The 23,592-nt window shown below is 40.9% G+C and overlaps 1 protein-coding gene across 5 annotated transcripts in view; it reads right to left on the bottom strand.

The window, feature by feature from the left end:
• RNF111 (ring finger protein 111) overlaps window positions 1–23,592 on the bottom strand; it is an 88,456-nt gene that overhangs the window by 28,114 nt on the left and 36,750 nt on the right. For 4 of the 5 annotated variants that reach the window (XM_077472399.1, XM_077472400.1, XM_077472401.1 and 1 more), the window contains exons 3-5: window positions 18,337–18,466; window positions 1,341–1,504; window positions 381–566 (exon numbers count right to left, since the gene is read on the bottom strand). In XM_077472399.1, coding sequence (XP_077328525.1) covers window positions 381–566; window positions 1,341–1,504; window positions 18,337–18,466 — 480 coding nt within the window. The remainder of the gene's footprint in view (window positions 1–380; window positions 567–1,340; window positions 1,505–18,336; window positions 18,467–23,592) is intronic. The other variant, XM_077472403.1, reaches the window with a different exon arrangement.

Below are 23,592 nucleotides of genomic sequence, written 5' to 3'. Positions count from 1 at the left end.
ACTTCAGCTACACACACACACACACACTATTTGTTCAACATCACTTTCTAGCAACTATAGCACTGCAGTTGTTCTGTACACATAGAAATGTCATTTTTGTTCATTGCTTGTCCAAGCAGTTTTTTTTTTTTTTTTTTTTTTAAGTAGGCAGACGCTACCACCTAGCCAATTGAAATGGTGAAGTTGTTAGAATGGCATGCCAAAGTATCAGGTAATTATTTGGAGTGATTGTGTATATAAATTTTCCAAATAGGGACAGAGGATTTCACTTTAAAAATGGCCAGGATAGCTCTCAAAAAATAAAGTCAATAATGGACCGATAGGGTGCTTTGCTACAATTTAAAAAATAAATAAATATATATATATCAGTGTTGACTCACCTGATGTAATGCTTGTAGTACTGCTACTTGTGGTGACTGAAGGCGACTCAGACACTGTGGAAGCCAAAGACCCCGACAGTCCTGAAACAGCATCAGAGGCCGGCTCTGAGGTAGACGTATTACTGGAAATAGTGCTGATAGATGGGGACTCAGTTCTGCCAGAGGTAGATGGCACAACTGTGGGGTCTATGGAACATGAAGAATTATTAGAAGACATAAATTTGCCATGTCTGGGAATAAGTTTTTATGTGTGCAGGTTAAATAAGCAGAGACTGTGCACAAAATTACACCTGCATATAATAAAGAACACTCGGTCATACTGCTATGCCTTTCATTAATAAGTACAACAGTGGCACCAAGCTTTCAAATATGCAGCTAGTGCAGAGCCATAGGTAGCAATACTATTAACAGTGAAAGATCCTGTGTATTGAGGAAAACTTTTAGCCGCATTCACACCTTTGCATTTGGGATGATGTGGGCAAGCTTAGGGGGGAGGGGAAAAAAAAAAAAAAAAAAAAAAAACTGCTTGCTACGTCTTTGCCGCAGTTTCCAGTAAAATGAACATTTCATAGGAAAGAATATGCAGCCTAAAAAAGACCAAGAAAATGGCTCTTTATATTTAACCATACAAGAACCCACAGGTAAGGTAGCTCACTGTATCTTAAAGAGTTGAGAGAGAAAAAAAAAATATATATATATATATATATATATATATATATAAATATATATATAAATATATATATAAATATATATATATAAATATATATATATATATATATATATATATATATATATATATATATATATATTTATATTTATATTATATTCACTGCAAACCCTCTCAGACTACTTCATGCACTTAAAATATTTGCTTTTGCCCAAAAGAATAATAAAAAAAAATATATAAGTTTTGCATTGCACAATCCTGGAGATTGCCAAACATATGTATGCCCAACATACCATCTTCATCTACAGTAAGGTCCACAACTTCAGTTGCACTTTGTCTAAGAGGCTGTATGACAGTGGAAACCCGACTGCGACTTCTGTGCTCCTGGGTTCTTCCAGTCTGTGAATTTGAACTTTGGCCCCAGTGAGATCGAGTGTGTCCAAGCGTGGAACGAGATCTGTGAAGAATATGAAATGATCGTTCTCTCTCTGGAAACATGAAAATCCTAAAAGCATTTCACATCAGAAGATAATCAATGCGTTTCATTATTTACAAGAATTTCTTTTAGAGCTGAAACAACTAATTAATTGACAACTAATCAATTATGAAATTAATCGATTACTATTTTCATAATCGATTAATTGGGCAGTAGAAAAATGGGGTTAAAGTTAATGAGTCTGATGTTATTTACCAGATTGATCGTTTAATAGTATATCTCTCCTCTAATGGTACACACAGTATATCCCCTCTAATAGTTTATACAGTATATCCCTCCTCTAATAGTATATATCCTCTAATAGTATATACAGTACTGTATATCTTCAATACTATATACAGTATATATCCCCTCTAATATACACAGTATATCTCTGTCTGTTATTCTAAGAGTGGATTCGATATTTTGCTCCCTAACCATATAGTTGGTTATTTATATTTACCACTGCATATAGAGATATAAGAATAAAATGCCTTTTTTTTAAAAAAACTTTACATATTGACTAAATTATACACCACACTTTTTTCTACGGTTATTAACTGATTAATCGATACGATAATCAGCCAACTAACCGATTATGAAAATAATCATTAGTTGCAGCCCTAATTTCTTCTCAGAACATAAGCATCCAAAGTCTAATCCAATGCCAAAAGAATCACTGAGCCGGGAACCATGTTGTACAATAAATCATACAATTTTATTAACTAATAAGCAAGGTTTTAGTATGTGTTGGGCCCTTTTCACACGGGTGGACCAGTAAGGTCCGCCTGTCAGTTTTTTAGGCAAAACCCCATTGGACCATCCATGGCCCTCCAGGGAGTGACGGGTGTCAATGCAAACCCGCTGTCATGGGATCTGACCTGGCAAAAACAGACGGATGGGGTATCCATTCCTCAGCTGTCTAGAGGATCAGATCACATGGTCATCGGTGTAAATGGACAGGTGGTCCGTTTACATCTGAACGCCCATAGACGGCAGCGAGCTGTGTCTCTGCATAAGTAGAGAAGACATGGACAAGCAATCCGTCTGTTCAGCAAAGACCAGCAGACAGTTTCCCAGCTGAGCAGGTGGACTCCTGGAGGTGTCCACTCATGTGAATGACCCTAAGGAACTATAGGCAGCACTTTTTTTGTAAGAGCAATGAAGGGTTACAACTCCTGTCCCATGTATTCCATGTCAGAGCTTTCCTTCCACTTTCTGTTTGGCTGTGGGACAGGAAGTGAGAAGAAATACCTGCAAATTAAAGGAATTCCTTGGGGACCCCAAGGGCTCCAGAATTTGTGTCCCCATTGGAAGATTCCCCCTCTATTACCCTTCTAGGTGAAGAAACCAAAATTAGGGATTTTCTTTAATTTTATTAAGAGTAAAACAGGGCAACTAGCAAAAAAAAAAAAAAAAAAAAAAAAAGGTTAACAGTCAGGAGTTCTAATCCCTCTATACTCTATCCAAAACTTCAAAAAAATAAAAAAGTTTTGCCCTTTGTTATACTTCAATGTAGTCAGCTTTACATTAAAAAGAGGTAATCAAAGAGCGGTAAAGAAGAACTTCAGGAGGGGCTATTATCTGAACGGTTCCTAAAAAGGTGAAAACCTGCCACATTCCTGTACAGCATGTACAATACGGTGTGTACACACAGTGGATATAAAAAGTCTACCCAACCCTGTTACAATGTCAGGATTCTGTGATGCAAAAAAAAAAAAAAACAGAATTTAGGAACCTTTTCCACCTTTAGCCTGGGTTCACACTGATGCGGGTTTACATGGTTATATAGTTAGGCTGGAAAAAAAAAAATAAAAAATCCATCCAGCTCAACCACAAAAAAATAAAAATAAATTATAGCTATATATATATATATATATATATATATATATATTTTTTTTTTTTTTAATATCATCAACATACAATCCCATATACCCAATTCTATGATCCAGAGGAAGGCGAAAAACCCCAGCAGAGCATGATCCAATTTGCTAAAGCAGGGGAAAAAATTTCTTCCCGATCCATCGAGAGGCAATCGGATTTTCCCCGGATCAACTTTACCTATAAATGTTAGTACCCAGTTATATTATGTACATGATGCGTTTGGAAACACAGGTTAACAGGTCATGTAAAAAGCATAGTATTCCATGGCTTTAGTTTACATCTTTGGGTGGCGAATTTGGTGCGAGAGAGAAAGAAAAAAAAAAAGCCTAGAAGACTAATAATGCAGCCTGCAGTAACCTGCACCCAAAAAGGCGATATCCTCAGGACCTTTTACATCTATTTGATAGAATCTGGCAAATGTAGACTGAAAACCAAGTTGCGGCCTTACAGATTTGAGCCATGGAGGCTTGGTGATGCATTGCCCAGGAAGCACTAACAGCCCTAGAGGAGTGTGTTTTGATTTGAGAGGGTGGAATTGACCTCTAACCATGAGCTTGAACGATTACTTGTCGAATCTATTAAGAATAGTAGATTTTGATGCTGCCTTTCCTTTAGGACTTTCAGGCAACACGAATAAAAATATTTTTTTTTAAACCCTTTCATGACTAAGCCTATTTTTGGAATTTTGTGTTTACAAGTTAAAATCCATATTTTTTGCTAGAAAATTACTTGGAACCCCCAAACATTATATATATTTTTTTAGCAGAGGCTCTAGAGAATAAAACGGCGATTGTTGCAATATTTTATGTCACACGGTATTTGCGCAGTGGTGTTTTAAACGCAACTTTTTGGGAAAAGGGACACTTTCATGAATAAAAAAAAAACAAAACAGTAAAATTAGCCCAATTTTTTTGCGTAATGTGAAAGATAATGTTACGCCGAGTAAATAGATACCAAACATGTCACACTTTATAATTGCGCGCACTTGTAGATCGACGACAAAGTACGGTACCTAAAAATCTCAATAGGCGACACTTTAAAAAATTTTTACGGTTACCAGGTTAGCGTTACAGAGGAGGTCTACTGCTAGAATTATTGCTCTCGCTCTGACGATCGTGGCGATGCCTCACATGTGTGATTTGAACACCGTTTACATACGCGGGCACGACTTCCGTATGCGTTTTCTTTGCTTCGCGAGCTCGTGGGGACGGCGGGCGCTTTGAAAATTTTTTATTTTTTTATTTATTTTATTTATTTTAAAATGACTAAATTGTTTAAAAAAAATAAAAAATAAAAAATTTGATCACTTTTATTGCTGTCACAAGGAATGTAAACATCCCTTGTGACAGTAATAGGTGGTGACAGGTACTCTTTATGGAGGGATCGGGGGTCTAAAAGACCCCCCACCCCTCCTTTACACTTCAATGTATTCAGATCGCCGAAAACGGCGATTCTGAATACCGGATATTTTTTAAAACCGGCGCCATTGGCAGCCGAGTAAACGGGAAGTGACGTCATGACGTCGCTTCCGTGTTCACGATGAGGAGACTGGAACGAAGCCGATTACGGCTTCGTTCCAGTTCCTCCCCAGCAGCCAGAGCCGACGGATCGCTAATCGGTGCTCCCGATCGAGCGGGAGCACCGGTAACAGCGGCGAGAGGGGGGGACGTCCCCTCCCGCTCCTCCGGCATAACAGCCGAGCGGCTTTTAGCCGCATCGGTTGTTATGGCTGGAAAGCCAATCGCCCGCTGTAAAAAACGGTACCGGGATGATGCCTGCAGGTGCGGGCATCATCCCGGTATACCCCCTGGAAGCCGAGTACGCAGATCTGCGTACGCTCGGCGGGAAGGGGTTAATCTGAGCAAATCGCCTTTAAGTAGGCATGGACTACTCTCACCACATGAAAAAAAAAAAAAAAAAAGTAGCAATCTCCTTCCAAAGAACAGGGTTCTGGAAAAACGACGGTAGAACAATATCCTGGTTTAGATAAAAAAAACTTGATACGAGAGAAGGTCTAGCCACAAAGGGTCTATAGGTTCCCTACTGCCATCTCTACGATCTCTGCATACCAAGATTTCCTGGACCCCGCTGGGGTTACAAGAAGCAACGACTTCCCTTCCTGCTTGATCCTGTGAAGAAGTTGTGGATGCAGGCTGAATAGGAGTGAAAAAATCAGTGAGAACAGATTCTATGGGAATAGCAATCTCATTTGTTGATCCTGGATGCAAACAGATATATGTCTGGGATTTCCCATCCTTGACATATTGACAGAAATATGGGGGGGGGGGGGAATCATTCTCCCAGGAAAAACTGCTGGTAAACCAAGTAGTCCGCCTACCAATTTTCTATTCTTAGAATGAAAACTGCCTATAGGCAAAGCATATTGTTTTCTTCCCAAGATAGGATAAGCTTCACCTTTCTCTGGGCCACACAACTTCTTGTGCCCCCTTGGTGGTTAATATAGGCCATTGCTGTGGCATAACGGATTGACTCCTAGCAGGACAATACCTTAAACTGAATGTTCAAGCTTCAGAACCAAGTGTTCTGCCTGAATTTTTAAAATGTTAATGGGAAAGGCCAATCCTGATCTTCTCCTGGACAGCTGCCTCTTTTCAGGACTGTCCCGAACCTAAACAAAAAAACATTGGCATATGTTGATACTATTTCACAGGCAACTGAAAACATTTTCCCCCTTCGCAGATTTTTGGATGTTAACCATAAACTGAGGCTCAGGTGTACTCAGCCTACAGCACCTGGTATTTCAAGGTGGTCTTTCATCCAGGTACTAACCAGGCCCGACCCTGCTTAGACTACAAGATCGGACGAAATTGAGTGCCATCAGGGTGAATAGGCCGTATGCCTTGGAGTCAGACACATTGGGAATATAGAGCTTGAATTCTCTGTTTCAAGCAGATAGGATACTGCTTTGCAGCAGTCTAGAATGAGACAAACAGCCTCAAAGCCACCATCGTTCCTGACAACCTCACACAAAGTTGAATAGGAGAAAAACCATCTTGCTTCGACTACCCAGATAAGACCTTTACGGTGCTGATCTTACTTAGCCTGGGGTATGAATACCTTTTCTGGGTGTGCCTATGATCAGACTCAAGTATTTTCTTCATGTTTTATAGAAGATTTCTCCTAGGTTGAGAATCCGACTTAGATATTCCAGGTAGTCGAATGGGGTGACCATACTTTTGGCCTAAGCAGGCTACCGACTGGTCTAACAAGAACAGATTGACTAGGTAAACCATAATCATTATACCTTGGGCCCTCAATCTGGCTAGAAAATGAGCCAGAACCTTGTACTTGGACTGGACTGTACTACACTGAAAAAGAAGATTTTCCACTTTGAAAGAAAATATTACTATTGAGCGAGGAAATAGGCATATGGAAATCATCTTCATGCAAAAAGAGAGATTATAGTCTGCAATTGAATTTTAGATTGTGATCTAGAATGTCCATTTGGATTGAAGAATTCTCCCCATTGAGCAAGCAGGGGCACCTCCTCATAATGAGGCTACCGTATCTTGTAAGCTTCCTCCCTCAAGACCTCTTTTGTTCCTGGGGTTAACCCTGAGGATTACACTTTGAACCTAACGACGGAGACCGTCGTGACTCCCTGGAGGCTGATACCCCTGGCACAGGAGAAAGAACTTTCAAAATAAAAAAAACACAATTAGTTCTTCATTTAAAAAAAAAAGGCAAAATGGGTATCTTTCCTTTGCTAGAACTTCTTTGGATATATCGAAAATATCTCCAGATAGCAGTCTTACCGCAAAAGGGACTAGCCAGGAGTTTTTTGCATGACGCTTAGCGAAGGCGCAATCGGTCATAGCAACTATTGCAAACATAAAGCCGCCTCCTGGACCTGCTGAGCAGGATAACCTTAAACCCATGTTAAAACTGGTTTCTCAAGAATTTAACTAATTACTGTCAGCGCAGGCTGAGACACTCAACCTGCCAGGGAAAAAAAAAAAAGTGTGTTTTTTTTTTTTAATAGGAATTCCAACCTTTTATCCATTGGATCCCTATTTGAGTAATGTCTGCCGGACAAGTCAAACTTACTCACAAAAGGATACAGTAGCGGTAAGTGCTAGTATACCCTGCTTGGAGAATTTTCTCTACCATAGGATACAGTGTGAAAAAAACTTTAGAATGTTATAATGCTCATCTGGGTGATCCTCCAGATACAAAATTTTTTTTCCCCAACAATGAATGGACAGGAAAAAGCATGCACAGTTTGAGGAGGCTTTAGCAAACCCAACCACTCAGTTAAGGGTGCATAAATATGGAGCGGATCATTCAGCAAGAAATTGTACCTGCAATTGACACCTCAGAAGAGTCATCGTCAGCCTCACCATGGTCCCCTGAGAGAATAGTCTTCTACTGCCCCTATTTCCTCAGTCTGAGGGTTCAAGGAAAACGGAAGAGAACCCGTCGCATCTTGACCACACTAGGATGCGATTAAAGTTGCTAAACTTTTAAAAACCTACCATGGCTGAGGAAAAAGCATAAAAGAACAGTGGCTGCAGCGTTGAACAGTTGCAAACATTTGATGGCCCCGAGGCTCACTGACAATCCAGCCCCTCAGGTGAGGATGCCATTTGAAGAATAGGCTTTCCAGAGCTTGAGTGAGACCCTTTTAGCTCCTTTTTTGGGGTTTTTTCAACCCCCCCCCCCCCCTTCTGAATATAGCCTGATTCACAAAGCAGAGGTACTAACAGAAGAAATCGCATCCACTGCTTGAGCAATAGTCAGCCGATACGAATAACGCTCAGCCTGATGCAATAGTAAAATGTGTTAAAAAATGTGTGTCACCAACCTCTTACATGCTCCTCTATGCTCGTGTCCTCCGCAGCTTAACTTAAAAAGGAGACATTCATAAGAAAAAAATTCAAAAATTTCTTAGAAAAACTCTCTCTAACTCTCCCTCCGCAGGGTTTTCTGTGGTAAAACAACAGACCCAATCTGCACCCTTCACTGTGGGTTCCGTTAAACCTTCAGGAGCTGGGAAACCTTGAGGAAACCCACAATCCTGGACCTGTAATAGCACCATCGCCAGTAAAACTTTATGGCCTTACTAGCAAAAGTACCGGATCCAGCTTGTTTTTGGACACGAGGCCCCGGTACCATTAAATTCGGCCTAAAAGACTTATAATGGATCCGGCTGCATGGCTAGCCCCAGCAAGGATTGCTTCAGAGGAGCTCAGCACATCTTTACTTGTGAACAACAACTTAGACACTGGCGAAAAAACTGAGATACCCGCAGTAGTGGGAGGGGTTATATAAGGAGTGAACTTTTTATCTTGGGGCTTGCCAGTGTCCATCACCTGAAGGTGGCCTATAACCCACATAGTAAATACTATGGCTCGGTGTCCCGTAATGTACAATAAGAAATATGGTTGCATAAGTGTGCACACCCTTAAACGAATACTTTGTTGAAGCACCTTTTGACTTTATTATAGCACTCAGTCTTTTTGGGTACAAGTAGTATCAGCATGGCACATCTTGACTTGCCAATATTTGTCAATTATTCTATGCAAAAACACTCCAAACCTGTCCGATTGCAAGGGCATCTCCTGTGCACAGCCCTCTTCAGGAGCACCTCCAGAGATCTTCAAATCGGATTCAGGTCTTGGCTCTGGCTGGGCCATTACAAAACTTTAATCTTCTTCTAGTGAAACCATTCCCTTGTTGATTTGGATGTATGCTTTGGGTCACTGTCATGCTGAAAGATGAAGTTACTTTTCATGTTCAGCTTTCTAACAGAAGCCTGAAGGTTTTGTGCCAATCTGACTGCCATTTATAACTGTTCATAATTCCCTCTACCTTGACTAAGGCCCCTGTTCCAGCAGAAGAAAAACTGCCTCAAAAGCATGCTGCTGCCACCACCACGCTTCACTATGGGTATGGTGCTCTTTTGGTGATATTCAGTGTTGTTTTTGCTCCAAACATATCTTTTGGAATTATGGCCAAAAAGTTCAACCTTGGTTTCCATCAGACCAGAACACATTTTCCCACATGCTTTTGAGAGACTTCAGATTTTTTTTTTGCAAAATTTAGCCAGGCTTGGATGTTTTTCTTCATAAGAAAAATCTTCCATCTTGCCACTCTACCCCATAGCCCAGACATATAAAGAAAATGGGAGATTGTTGTCACATGTACTACACAGCAAGTAACTGCCAGATATTCCTGCAGTTTTAATGTTGCTGTAGGCCTCTTGGCAGCCTCCCTGAACAGTTTTCTTCTGGTCTTTTCATAAATTTTGAAGGGACGTCCAGTTCTTGGTACTGTCACTGTTGTGCCATATTTTCGCCCCTTGTTTCATGGTATATCTAATGCCTTGGCAATTCTTTTGTACCCTTTCTCCCGACTGATAACTTTTAACATTGAGATCCCTCTGATGCTTTGGAAGTGCTCTGTGAACCATGGCTTTTGCTGTAGGATGCGACTAAAAAAAAAAAGTCAGGAAAGACTTACTAGAACAGCTGAAATTTATTTGGGGTTAATCAGAGGCACTTTAAATGATGGCATGTGTGTACTGACTATTTAACGAGTTGGAATGCGATTGCTTAAATCTGAACACAGCTACATTCCCAGTTATAAAAGAGGGTGTGCACACTTCTGCAACCACATCATTTTAGTTTTAAATCCCCCCGCCCCCCCTAAAAGATTTAAGTTTTTTTTTTTCAAACGAGTTGTACAGTTTATAGGGCACATTAAAAAAAGTGTCAAAGTTCTGAAATTATCTTTATTTTTTTTTACATCACAAACCTGACATTTTAGCAGTTGTGGCATTTGTGAAGTGTGAATGCCCATGCCCAGGAACAGTTAAGCATAATGGTACTTGGCACCAATTGAGAGAGGTGGTTCTCGCCACGATTCACTAAAGTACCTGAGCACAGAACTATAGATGGACCACAGAAGCAGCGATTGTGGTCTGGATAACACAAGTGTGCCTGGGAACACTCATTTTAAAAGCACAGTGTTTGAGTGCAGACTAACAGGGGAATTGGGACAATCGAACTCTGGCATGGTACAGTTTAGCCATATCCAGGTGCCTGCATTCTTGGAGTTGCGCTGGTTTTAACAAAAAAAAAAAAAAAAAAAAAAAAAAAAAAACTTTCTATAAGACTAACAGAGCTTCTCAAATGCCACATCTAAACAGACATGGGGAAGAAAAAAAAAAAAAAAAAAAAAAACGCAGCACTACAATAAGTCAGAAAATGAATTTTATAAATACAATCACTCAGTGTAATATCCTGTGTTTAACTAGCAGTCTCTGAGTACAGCTCAAGGGGATGAGGAAAAACAAAAAAAAATACAAACCAATGCTGTAAAAAAGGAGAGGAAAGGATACATACAACTAGGGGCGAATGTGACAAACTCAAGGACATTTGGTCAGGTTGGATATATTATTCCTTAGGAGATTCCCACAGATTTAATTACTTAACCCGTATGATCACTACTGTTAAGAGGATCTATACCGCACACTGACCTCACCCTACTCCCCAACCCAAAGTGTGGGATCTCCACCCTGTTGTCTTTTTGTTTTTCTTTGTTCCAGGCTTTTTATTGGCTCCTTGCTGTTGTACTGATCCCGAGTTACCTAAATAGAGCACTGGTATTATGCATGTACTTTGTATGTGGTGGGTCTATTCAGATACATGGACGTGGTTGTATCACGTGTATTGCTTAAGTCTACTTTCCCCCTATTATTCCGTGCCCGTAATGATGGCTTAAGGATAAGGGGCAGACCCAGGCGTTTTCTTCATCGAGACATGTATGTGTCTCATACAATTGTCTAGAGAAAGCCTATGTTAGCTGTGCTCATGTCCTATGGGTCTTATTAAATGCTCGTACTTGCTTTCTGTATCTGCTTAAATATAGTTACTTTTTTATGGAAGTAAATAAAAATCTTGATAAAAAAAAAAAAAAAAAAAAGGAAGGAATGAAGGAGAAGAGAGTGAGCAAAGTAACAGAGCGAGGAGCTCAGTGTTATACTGCTTCTCCTTCAACTGTTCAGTCACAGGGTGAAGGGACCCGTAAGTAAGCGTAGCAGAGAAAAATCAGGCCGTCGCTAGACAGATCTGCATAATTCTAAGAGCTGGATGGACAGCAACTTCAATCCTTTGACATGTAAAAGCTCTCCCATTAATGTGCGTCATCTGTGCATTTAGCAAATTTGCCTGAAATAATACCAAGTGGCATTTAGAGCTGGACCAAAAGTGAATTGGCAATAAAAATAAACGCAAATTAGGCTTTAAAAGTAATATTTTATATGGCTTTGACATTTTACAAGCTTGTACTTTTCTAGTTTTCCTTTTAAATATGTTTTTGTATATTAGCCACTGCTTTCAGACTCCGACTTGTATTGTAAGAAGACTCGTGGTGTACCCTATTCACGTACAGATGTAATTGCAATTTATACAGAAACACTTTTTTTTGGTGAATAAGCATACATTGATAAGATCACCAAGCTGATCTAATTTATATGTTCCAAGGGATAATAAGAAGTTAGGATATACTAGATAGCTGGCGCTAAAACGCATCATTTTCACAATTCAATGTCTTCCTGGAATTGTATGCACAGATAACTGGGGAAGAACTCTTATTACTTATGTTGTGTCCACACTGGGAATACACAGCTGTATAAACAGGAGAGGTTTCCCTGATATTCCCCACTACACAATATATGCAGGAGGAGACATTCGACTGTAAACTATTCATGAGTTACAGTGCTGGATGAAAGTGTAGGCAGAATAGAACATTCTGTGTAGGAGGTAGTGTACACCTCTCTGCTTAAGCTGCACAGTTTGTGACCTGATTGGATAGCCCTACAGCTATTGCCGATGGATATTTTAAGGTACTGGTACTCAAGGTATGACTGACCGGGGGGGGGGTCCTGTATGTGGATTGCTATAGAGCCCTCCCTCTTTAACCCAAACTATTTTCACTTAACCTCTATACCTGAGATCTTTGATGTTTTAGGCCTTTTCTCTTTCAAAGTGAAGATATGCAATTATGTATAACATTATAAGGGCGGTGCATTTATTCATCTATACGTGTCTTTTGATACAGAACTGTTATTCTCAACCTCTGAGGGGTCCTTTGTCAACCGAGGGAGTGGAGGTTTCTCATGGGGTGTTGCCTGGAAGAGGGAGGGGGTGGACTGTTGTATTGTAGTTAGTTAGTGTTTTTCTTGTATTGAGCCACACGTGGCAAACTTTGTTTTTATTTTATGCATAATCAATCAAAAAAAAAAAAATAAATAAATAAGTTGCACAGTTCGGTTTCCAGCACTTGTCAAATGGATTAAATGCTTTCATTTCATTTGCTTTGTGTGTGAAGGGGAAACTGCACACCAAGCAAATTTCAGGAGCCAGTGGAAAATACTCCAACCGTCTGTTTATACCATAGCAAGTCCCAAATGATCTGTGCCTCTTCCATTTCACACAGGCAGATGGGAAACTTAGCAAGAACTAAAAAGCAATCCAACCCTCAACTCACACTTCAAGTCATTCTTCAGTAGGCTATAGACACAAATGCTGGCTATATAGAAGCGATGGCAAATGGCCAACAAGACTGCTGAGGATCTGGGTTTATAAAAGGTTTTATCACCCAAAAACAGCTCAATGAATCGAGCTGTAAAAGGAGAAGTTCCCCTTTTCACAAAAAAGATAAATGCACTTTTTTTGTAGGTTAAAAAAAAAAAATTTGTATTTTTTATTGCCGGAGCCCGTAAAGCATCGCACCAGCTGCAGGTCTCCTGCAGATCTGTCAATGTATCAGCTTTCTCGTATGAGGAAGACGATACATGCCAACAGGAAGAACGAGTCAACTACCACCGCACTCTGGTAGTTCACTAAAAACTACAAACTGACAGCCGCAAAGGCTGCCAGACCTTGTAGTTTTCTATTCACAGAGAGCTGTGGATGAGGGATACTGCTGGGTGGGCAGACACCCACACTCGTCAAACTTGGAAAAAAAAAAATATGGCCAACTAGTCGATGGAAGGGAAACGGATCTCCATCCGTTTTTAGTGGATCAGATACAGCTGAGTTTTTGAGCTTTCAAGCTCATATAGACGAGACTGGCAGAAAACACACCAGAATTGCCTCATCTTAAACAGATAAGCATTGCACATAAAAGTGTATTGAGCACAAAATGCATCGCACTAAAAGATCCTTTAAAAAAAAAAAAAACGCATCGCATTTGCAACACATGTGAAAGATATCCATAGAAAATCATGCCAATTCATTTGTCCTGCGATGCCTTGCATTCTGAAACATATCCAAAAAGCGCACCAGGGCTTAAAGCGGACCTTCAGTTAATTTTTTGATCTTTCCATCTATTAAATCTAAAAAAAAAAAAATTTGCCAGTAAACACCGTACACAACCCACTTGCTGTTTTTCTGGTCATTAGCCTAGGCTTATGACATCATGCACAGCTCTCTCTCGTGAGAGTTTGCAGGGGGGTCATAAGAGGGCCAATGAAAGTTGCAGAGCTGGAGGTGTGCCTGTGTAAATCCAGGAAGTGAACAGGCAGCTAAAATAATTACAGTCAGACATAGTGGAGGGAGATTTCTGCAGCATATTTGGCAAGTACACAATCAAAGTATATATAAAATATGCAAAGTGGTTGGAGGGAAGCTTCAGAATAGCAAAGATGTTTTTATTACAATGATGTGAGCAGACTGCATTTCCTTTTTAATGAATACAGAGCTACATTTGTGTCCCTCAAAGTATTCTCACTTTTATTTTTTATTAATTTATTTTTTATTTTTTTTAACAGCAGTGTTCAGCTCCTGATGGGACAAAGTACATGTAGTTCAAGGTCTCATCTTCCTAGGTGACCTGTAATGCTGCTGTGATATAGGACACGGAACCCCCTTTGACGTACAGCCAACCAACACTGCAGATAAGGAGATGACCGCTTTGCTAAGGAGTGACCATCTCTGGCTGTCTGAATTAGACACCAGCAAGAGGAATGCAGAGTGAGGTGGGACATGTCAGATCCCACCACTCTGATTGGCCACCAAGAGAGAAGCACAATATCTGTCAGGCTTCTGCAAGTTATAACCAGAGTGTCTTGGAGCTTAAAATAATGCTTCTTTATAATAAAGGTGGGGTAGGAAGAAAAATGAAGTAAGGGTGACCCAAGTAAACCTGTTGCTTTGTCCTGTATGGATAGATCACAGGTTCTTGCAACGCACTGACATCCACAAAGGATAGCATCTATGAATAAAAGCATTGCAAAAAGCATGTAGCATAGGGGGCAGTCAATGAGTCAATCTGTACTCGCTACCTGCACACAGATCCTGCTGTATGTTATAGCTGAGAGCTGAGAAAAATACAAGAAATGTTGACTACAGAGGAAAGGGAGTAGAAGGAAAAAAAACCCCCAAAAAATAAGTTCAAGTCTACTCTAAATAAAACACATAAAAATGCCACACTGTGTACCAGATATTACAGAATAAAGCTCTATAAGTAACTTAAAAGGTTTCCAGCAATCCGTCGAGCCTGTGCACTAGCTAAATAACTGGATTGCTAGACACCAAAGACTCATGCAGACACAGTTGTGCTTGCCAAACACCCCCCAGCCAAGCAGATCAAATTATGATATATTTGGTTGAATTTTAATCAGAGCAAATGATTGCTTGTAGCCTTTGCAGAGTGCAATGTCCAGAGCTCGGACTATGTCGCCAGATAAAATCTGAGGCATGCCGCAGTCACACTAGGAGATGAAGGACAGCATCCAGACCATAAACAAACATCACCTGGACACATTAACTCCTTGACTAGTGTCAGCTATGGCTTGCCGAGGACCCTCCCGAATCAGTGTAGATCAGTGGTTCTCAAACTTCAACCCACAAACATTTAGCACTCCCTGAGCCCCTTCCACTCGTACAGTATTAAAAACCCCTATGGTGCAATTTAAAGATGTACCACTCTCTTTGTGCGCCTTTCTTTCCCTTCTCTTATCTCTAGCCTAATTTCTTGTTTTTTTCCCACCCCCCCCAAACACACTAAAGTTAGCACAATTATTTGCATAATGCGAAAGATGATTTTAAACCAAGTTAATAGATAACCAACATGTCATGCTTTAACATTGCGTACGCTCATGGAACGGCACCAAATGTTGGTACTTAAAAATCCCCATAGGCGACACTTTACAGCTAACTGGTTTAGAGTTGGGGCAGCACAGTGGTGTAGTGGTTAGCACTTTCACCTAGCAGCAATAGGGTCGCTGGTTCAAATCCTGACCACGATACCATCTGCCTGAAGTTTGCCTGTTCTCCCTGTGCCTGCGTTTGTTTCCTCGGGGTACTCCAGTTTCCCCCCACACTACAAAGACATGCTGGTAGGCTAATTAGACCTTGTCAAAAAAAATTAAAAATTGGCCTTAATATGTGTAGGTCAATGTTGTATGTGTTTGTAAGCGTGTCAGCACCTTACGGGGTAAAGGACCATGCAAAAAGCCACAGATGGACTCTGGTGGCAAGTAAGCGCCCTGAGGCGATTCAGTTCGCATAGATGGCGCTATACAAGTCACTCACTCAGAGTTAAGACCTAGCATTATTGCTCTCGTGCCAACATTTGTGGCAATACCTCACGTGTGGTTTGAATGCCATTTACATAAGCGGGCGTGACTTATGTGTATGTTCGCTTCTGCGAGCAAGCACATGGAGACAAAAAAAAATAAAAAATTTATTGTACTTTACTTATATTTCTAATTTGACACTTTTTTTGATCACTTTGATTACCATTAATAGCAATGTAAACATCCCTTGTAGGGCTGCAACTAAAGATTATTTTTATAAATCGATTAGTTGGCCGACTATTGTATAATTAATCAGTTAATAACCTTAACTTAAAAACCTTAAAATAAAAAGCGTGGTGTATAATTTAGTTCATATGTAATGTTTTAAAAAAGTCAGTTTATTCTTAAATATCTCTATGCAGTAGTAAATATAAATAACCAACTATATGGTTAGGGAGCAAAATATCTAATCCACTCTGAGAATAACAGACAGAGGAGATATAGTGTGTGTGTGTGTGTGTGTGTGTGTGTGTGTGTGTGTGTGTGTGTGTGTGTGTGTGTGTGTGTGTGTGTGTGTGTGTGTGTAGAATTTTAGAGGGGATATATACTGTATATACTATTAGAGGAGATATATTGTATATACTACTAGAGAGATACTGTATATACTGGTACTATTAAAAGAGATATACTGTAGATACTATTAGAAGAGATATACTGTATATACAATTTGAGAAATGATATGGTGTATATACTATTCGAGGAGAGATGTACTATTAAAGGGTCAATCTAGTAAATATCAGACTCATTAACTTTAACCCCATTTTGTTACTGGCCGATTAATCGATTATGAAAATAGTAATCGATTAGTTGATTAATCGATTAGTGGTTTTAGCCCTAATTCCTTGTAATAGGAAGAGGGCTCTTTACAGCGAGATCTGGGGTTCTATAAGTCCCCAGATCACGCCTCTTGGATGGAAAAACGTGAAATAAAAAAAAAAAAATACAAATAAAAAAATAAAATAAAATAAGGATTCTGGCTTTCCAGCCAAGGCGGCAGCATTTTTTCAAATGCAGAGGCTGGGCGTGATATCATCACATAGCGCCCAGGCACCGAAAGGTCAGAGAGTTCCTTTGGTCATCTGGTCCGCAGAATTCGTTATGATCATTTATGGCGCCGGCGCCCTCCCACTGCCTGCAAGACCGATCAACCGGCTAAAAAGCCACTATGAATGTTTTTATGGTGCAGGGAATCGCCAGCAGAGAAAAAGGATACCTGAATGATGGCTGTAACTGCAGGCATCAGATAGATAGATATCATCACTGAAAATCTGCAACGTCATATGACGTCGCCCCAGGGAGAAGTGGTTAAACTCTGTTTTTAAAGACAAAAATATTTTCAAGTAAGAATTCTTAACTGAACAGGTAAAGTTTATGCGCTAAAGCAGGGCAATACAGATTTCCTATTGCCAGGCAGATATTCTAAGGATGGTGCAGAGATAATCTGCCTCTATACTCCGCTTTGCATGAGCATCAGGGTCTAATGCAAACCTCCCCTGACCCAGAGAACAGCTAATGTTAAGTTGCTCTGAATCCTTCATAAAACTGAACAAACAGGATTAGGAAATCTACCAACTGCAAAAAAGCAGCATTAACCTCTTAAAGAGAAATGGCCTGGTCTTCCTAAATGATGCTAAAAGAATTGTGAGCATGGCTTGGTTTATTAGGCCCACAAAAGCCTGCGTTATGTCCTAGATTTACGGCTGCTCCTTCCAAAAGGCAAAGTGGAAAATCATAATGCAAATCATGTCCTTGAGTAGGAGTCAAGATCCTCTTTGCTTCAAAGTCCTTAAAAAGTTTTGTAAAAGGTTTATTTTACCTTGCTTTACCCGAGTCCGATCTAGTGATGTGCACGAGACCTGAGGCTCTCCCAGGTGTGTCCCTCCTGATTATCTCAGATACCCATTGACTCCCGCTGCTGTCAATCAGTGGCACGGGATAAGGAGATAAGGGGGGGGGGGGTGAGCCCTGCTCTGTGTGTCTTATGGACACTCAGAGCGGGGCTCAGGAACAAGCACGCACTCGGCAGGGGGTGGAGTCAGGAGTGTCGGCAGGGGACCCCAGTAGAGAAGGATCAAGACTGCTCTGTGCAAAATCACTTAAACTTTCATCAGCTTATGAGGATATTGAGGAACAGAATCTACTATGAGGGAAAGTCTGTAGCACAAACACTTAGTAAGAAATGCCCCTTGTCAGGCCCTCACAAGCTTGCAATAGTATAGCAAGATAAACCTGTTATGGTGGCCTACAACACAATTTAAAACAGATGAAGAACGTAGTCACTAATTTCTCATTTATAGTAAACTTTGGTGTTTAAAGCTCCTACCTGTAAGTTTCACCAACTGTGACAATTTCCACTTCACTGTCAGTAGAGGTAACATTGATTTCTTCATTATTGGCAGGGACTTGAGGAGTGGATGAAGCTTCAATGACTACAACATCCTCATCAATGCTACCTGTAAAATAAAAAAAAACACCGATTACGATGTGTGCGATTGTGCTTCCAGAAGTCTTGATCTTTGCTTACAATCTTATCTGACCCACCAATTGCAATGCTTTGCAGGCTCACGTGAAACTTTTTGCCTGCAACAATATGTGCATTTATTTTTATTATTTAAAGGGGAACTTGGCCCCTAAGAAATGAGATTTGCATATAACTTCAGCTGCATCACTGAATCCATCGATCATTTCAACACATACTGCAGCCAATTTGATTATTAGGCATTTTTTCCTCAGTTTGAAGTGCCAAAGACTGATCTGTTCCAATTAGCAAAACTTTTTTTTTTCACACACACACACACACACACACACACACACACACACACACACACAACCACTTTCACACTGAAGTGCCCCTAAAGTGCTGTTGGTTTAGGCAGTGCTTCACAGGCGCTAGCGGGGCATTTTAGTCACTTAAGGACTGATAGATTGTTTTGTTTTTTGCTAGAAAATTACTTATATATTAATAATGTTTGGGGATTCTATTTTTTTTTTTTTTTTAACACCCTAGATAATAAAATAGCAGTCGTTGCAATACTTTGTCGCACCTTATTTGCGCAGCGGTCTTACAAGCACACTATTTTTGGAAAAAATAAAACAGTAAAGTTGACAATTTTTTTATATATTGTGAAAGATAACTTAAGTAAATTGATACCCAACATGTCACGCTTCAAAATTGCGCCCGATCATGGAATGGCAACAAACCTTTAACCTTAAACTCCATAGGTGACGTTAAAAAATAAATAAAAGCCTACAGGTTGCATGTTTGAGCTATAGAGAAAGTCTAGAGCTAGAATTATTGCTCTCACTCTAACGATCGTGGCAATACCTCACGTGTGGTTTGAACAGTCTTCATATGCGGGCACTGCTCACTTATGCGTTCGTTTCTGCATGCGAGGTCTGGGGGGACACGTTTAAAATATATTATTTTTTTTCTTACTTATTTTACCTTTAAAATTTATTTTTTTTTTTTAAAGAACAGTGTGAAAATAATGTGTCACTTTTATTCCTATTACATGGAATGTAAACATGCTTTTTGACAGGACCTCTTAAGTCTTAAATATGAGATCTGGGGTCAAAAATACGTCAAATCTCATATTTACACAAAAATGCAATAAAAAAATAAAAATAAATAATAATTAAAAAAAATGTCTAAGAGCTATGGGCGGAAACGACATTTTGATGTCGCTTCCACCCTGCAATGGTATGGAGATGGGTGGGGGCCATCTTACCCTCACTCATCTCCATAACCTACCGATGGGGCCCCCCCCCTCCCGCCGCCAATAAAAGGTGATCTCGCTGGGAATCTGCTGCAGAGACCACTTTTATCTGAAAGTGGACCGCCTGCTGAAGAAGATAAGTGGGTTTTGGCAGCTAGATGTTGCACCATAACAATTATATCCCCCTTTAGACCCCTTTCACACCAGGGCATTTGCAGGCTCTATAGCGTTAGAAATAGCGCCTGCAAAACGCCCTAAAGAAGCTGCACCATTCACACTACAGTGGTGTGCTGGCAGGACGTCAGGTTAAAGTCCTGCCAGCAGCTTCTTTGGAGCGGTGAAGGAGCGGTGTGTTTACCGCTCCTCCACCGCTGCTCCCCATTGAAATCAATGGGGCAGCGCTGTAATACCGCCGGCAAAAGGCCGCTATTGCGGCGTATTGCCGGCGGTTTTAACCCTTTCGCAGCCGCTAGCGGGGGGTAAAAGCGTCCCGCTAGCGGCCGAAATGCGCCACAAATCCAGCAGTAAAACGCAGCTAAAAATAGCAGCGTTTTACCGCCCACGCTAACGGCGGTGTGGTGTGAAAGGGGTCTTAAAGTACCGATGTCTAAAGACAGCAGGTGGTCCCGTAAGTGGTTAAAGGTCATGTGACCTAAAAAAATAAACGCGAGCACACACACCCACCCACTTCCCCCACCTTGCAGCACTTCTGAAGAGCTTTTAAAGCGCTTCGGAAGCCCTGACCACTCATTTCAATGGGCAGGGGTGTTTTGGAGCACTTTTTACAGCCCTCCAAACCCGCTCCAAAGAAGCTGCTTGCAGGACGTTTTCTAACATCCCGCAAGGACACCGCCCAAGTTTGAAAGCACTCATGCACATGAATGAGATGGGATTCCTCAGGCTATTTTCAGAGGCGATTTCTAGTGCTAAAATACCTGGAAAAACTGGTCTAAAACATGTTATCAATTAATCTAAAAATTACCGGCGCCTGGCATTTTCTGCTGGTTAAGAGTGGTTTGCTGTCATTCTTCAGAAACCATCTGCTCCATTTTCTGCCACCCATGGCAACAAACTACTTATTGTCAGGCAGGGGGATTTATTTAAAGCTAGCACCAGCTGTACCAAGCTATCCTGCCAAAAGCCTCTGGTAACAGGGCTCAATGATCAAGGCTCTGTAATAGAATGTGAAAGTCAAAGAATTCCTTCACTGCTGCAAAATACAAGATTTAAAAAATGCGTTGTATAGCTAAAGAGTTAGACAGCAAAATATCTGGTTACTACTGTGCAACTAAAAATAATGCTATGTGAAAATTTATCACAGTCTATACAGAGTAAATAATCTGAGTGCAATAATTCAGCACAAATCAATCATAGATGGCATTAAATGGTGCAGAGAAATGAAGTGAAAGAAACACGGGGGGTGGTGGGTCGACGACTCAAAGGGTGCTGTTAGGCTTTCGCACTGAACTGGTTGCACCCGATTCAAGTAGCTGCCACAGGCAGGGACATTCATCTGCCAGAATCAGCAATGAGGCTCTGGACACTCGCTTGCTTCCTCCCGGCCCGTGTCCCCCCACACAGACATGAACAAGGCCAAGGCATTTTGTAGTGTGAGCGAAACCTGATGGGGAGCTAGGCCTTAGACTGCTTCAAAAGAGCTTTAACAGAATCTGTACCCTACTGTAGTAATTATTTATTTGGAACCAATTATTATTACGATAGGCAGCTCCTATCTGTAAAATTGACAAAAACATTTTTTCCTACAGTCGCTATATTAGCCAAGTGGAATTCCTTAGACCGATGACATCACCCACCAGCTTTTAGACCCCTTTCACACTGGGGCGTTTTTCAAGCTCTTTAGCGGTAAAAAAAAAGGTGCCTGTAAAGCGCTCGAAAGAAGCCTCATCCTGCAATGTGAAAGCCCAAGTGCTTTAAGAGCCATTTCACAATGTCAGCGCCTGGAAAACGCTCGTAAAGCACCACTTAAACTAGCAGCACTTTACCAGGGTTTTTCAAGCGCTATTGGGGCGCTTTTAACCCCTGCTAGTGGGCAAATAAAGGGTTAAAAAGTGCCCACAAAGCGATGCTGCCAAAATCGCCTTGCAGGCGCTTCCCATTGATTTCAATGGGAAGGGGCGCTTTAGGAGCGATGTATTCACCGCTCCAAAAGCGCTGCAAAGAAGCTGCTTGCAGGAATTTGACGCCCTGCCAACGCCTCAGTGTGAAAGCACTCTGGCTTTCACATTGTGATTGGAGTTGAAGCTTCTTTCAGGCGCTTATTTTAACGCTAACGCGCCTGAAAAACACCATAGTGTGAAAGGGGCATCAGTGTGAAAGCACTCGGGCTTTCACATTGGGATTGCAGAGGAGGCTTCTTTCAGGCATTTTACATGCGTTTTTTTTAACGCTAAAGCTCCTGAAAAACGACCCAGTGTGAAAGGGGTCTTAGGGCACTAGACATGTAGAGGTAGTCTCTTCCTACCAGTCACGCGTGACAAGGTGGGGCCAGGGCTTTGTGGTCAGATGACGCATGTGGGGGGGGGGGGGGGGGGGAGAGATTATTTACATTGCAATTTGTACTTCTTTGTAGGCATCAGGATGGGAAGCGGTAGCAGAATAGTGCATGGTGTCTAAACTTCAAGTTTCAATACAAAACCCTAGCAGTCAGCATCAAAATGGATATTTTAACCAGCCTGTAGTTATAATTGGTATTTCTTTCTTAGACTACGGTGTACAAAACAGGAAAAGTAGTTATGCAAGGACCCAAGAAACATACGTTTCCATATAAAAGAGAATTTTTGAGTTCATATTCAGTAGGCAGGGGTGGGGTCAAGCAGTGATTGACATCACGCTGCCTCAGAGGAGTGCTGTTTACTATGTTTTAATATCATTTATATCATGTGAGCATATTAGCCATTTTAAATAAACAAATCAAGTGATTACTGGGCCCCCTCTTCCGCCTCTCTATTTGAGAGACACAGTTGCATTATATGAGGTACCAAGGATTGCAAGACATCCATCCCCTTAAGAGGGATATTAGACCTCTTTTGGTTTGAGGTCTTAGGCTCTGGTAATCAGATGTGTGGTAAAAAGTTTAAGCAGCGAGAATGGTGGTGTTGTTAAATTCAACTTCACGTGTGGATTTAAGTTTTACAGAACATTTTGGGACTTTTAAAGTGTTACTAAACTCAGAACCTACATTCACTGTATCTGGTCTACCACAGTACCCAGAACGTGGAAATGCAATTTTTTTTAGTAAATAAAAACTGATAAATACCCTTTCTTTCTCATTAGACGTTTATAGCAGCCTTGGGACTACTATCAGCTCCTAGTAAACCTTGTAGAAGGAGTTCACATATGGCACAGTTTCTCTGCCTGGCCCTGTGCTGATCACATGCACCCTCCCAAGGGGGGGAAAAAACCCCACTAGCAATACACAAACTGAGCATGTGCAGCCCATTCACTGGCTCTGTTAATATCAGGTTATTTTTTTGAGACAGTGGAGGAAGAGGATCAAACAGCCTTTATACACAAACAATTAACCCCTTAGGGTTCACAGTGAGTATAACAAGCATGCTTTACTGCATATACACACTGATTTTACTGCTGTGGGTTAAGTAACACTTTAATGAAGGACTTATTTCACATTTGTTATTCACTTTGAATATAACAGAGCAACACTTTGCTTAATTATTAGGCAGGTGACTGTCAGTCAGCCACTCTCTGGCCTGCCCATCCAGCACTCACTGGAGCACCAAGCTGTGGAGGGGGCAGAAGTGGCTTGCTAAAAGTCAGCTGCAGGTCCCGGCTCCTTGGTGGATCCTGACCATATGGTCAGCTTATTTTAAAAGCTTGGACTGGCT

The sequence above is a fragment of the Lithobates pipiens genome, unplaced genomic scaffold (assembly GCF_037356315.1).
Source record: "Lithobates pipiens isolate NorthernLeopardFrog02 unplaced genomic scaffold, aLitPip1_a1.2 Scaffold_8, whole genome shotgun sequence".
In the NCBI taxonomy this organism is placed as follows: domain Eukaryota; kingdom Metazoa; phylum Chordata; class Amphibia; order Anura; family Ranidae; genus Lithobates; species Lithobates pipiens.
The sequence above is the reverse complement of the archived record's forward strand: the minus strand, read 5'-3'. Positions and strand labels throughout refer to the sequence as shown.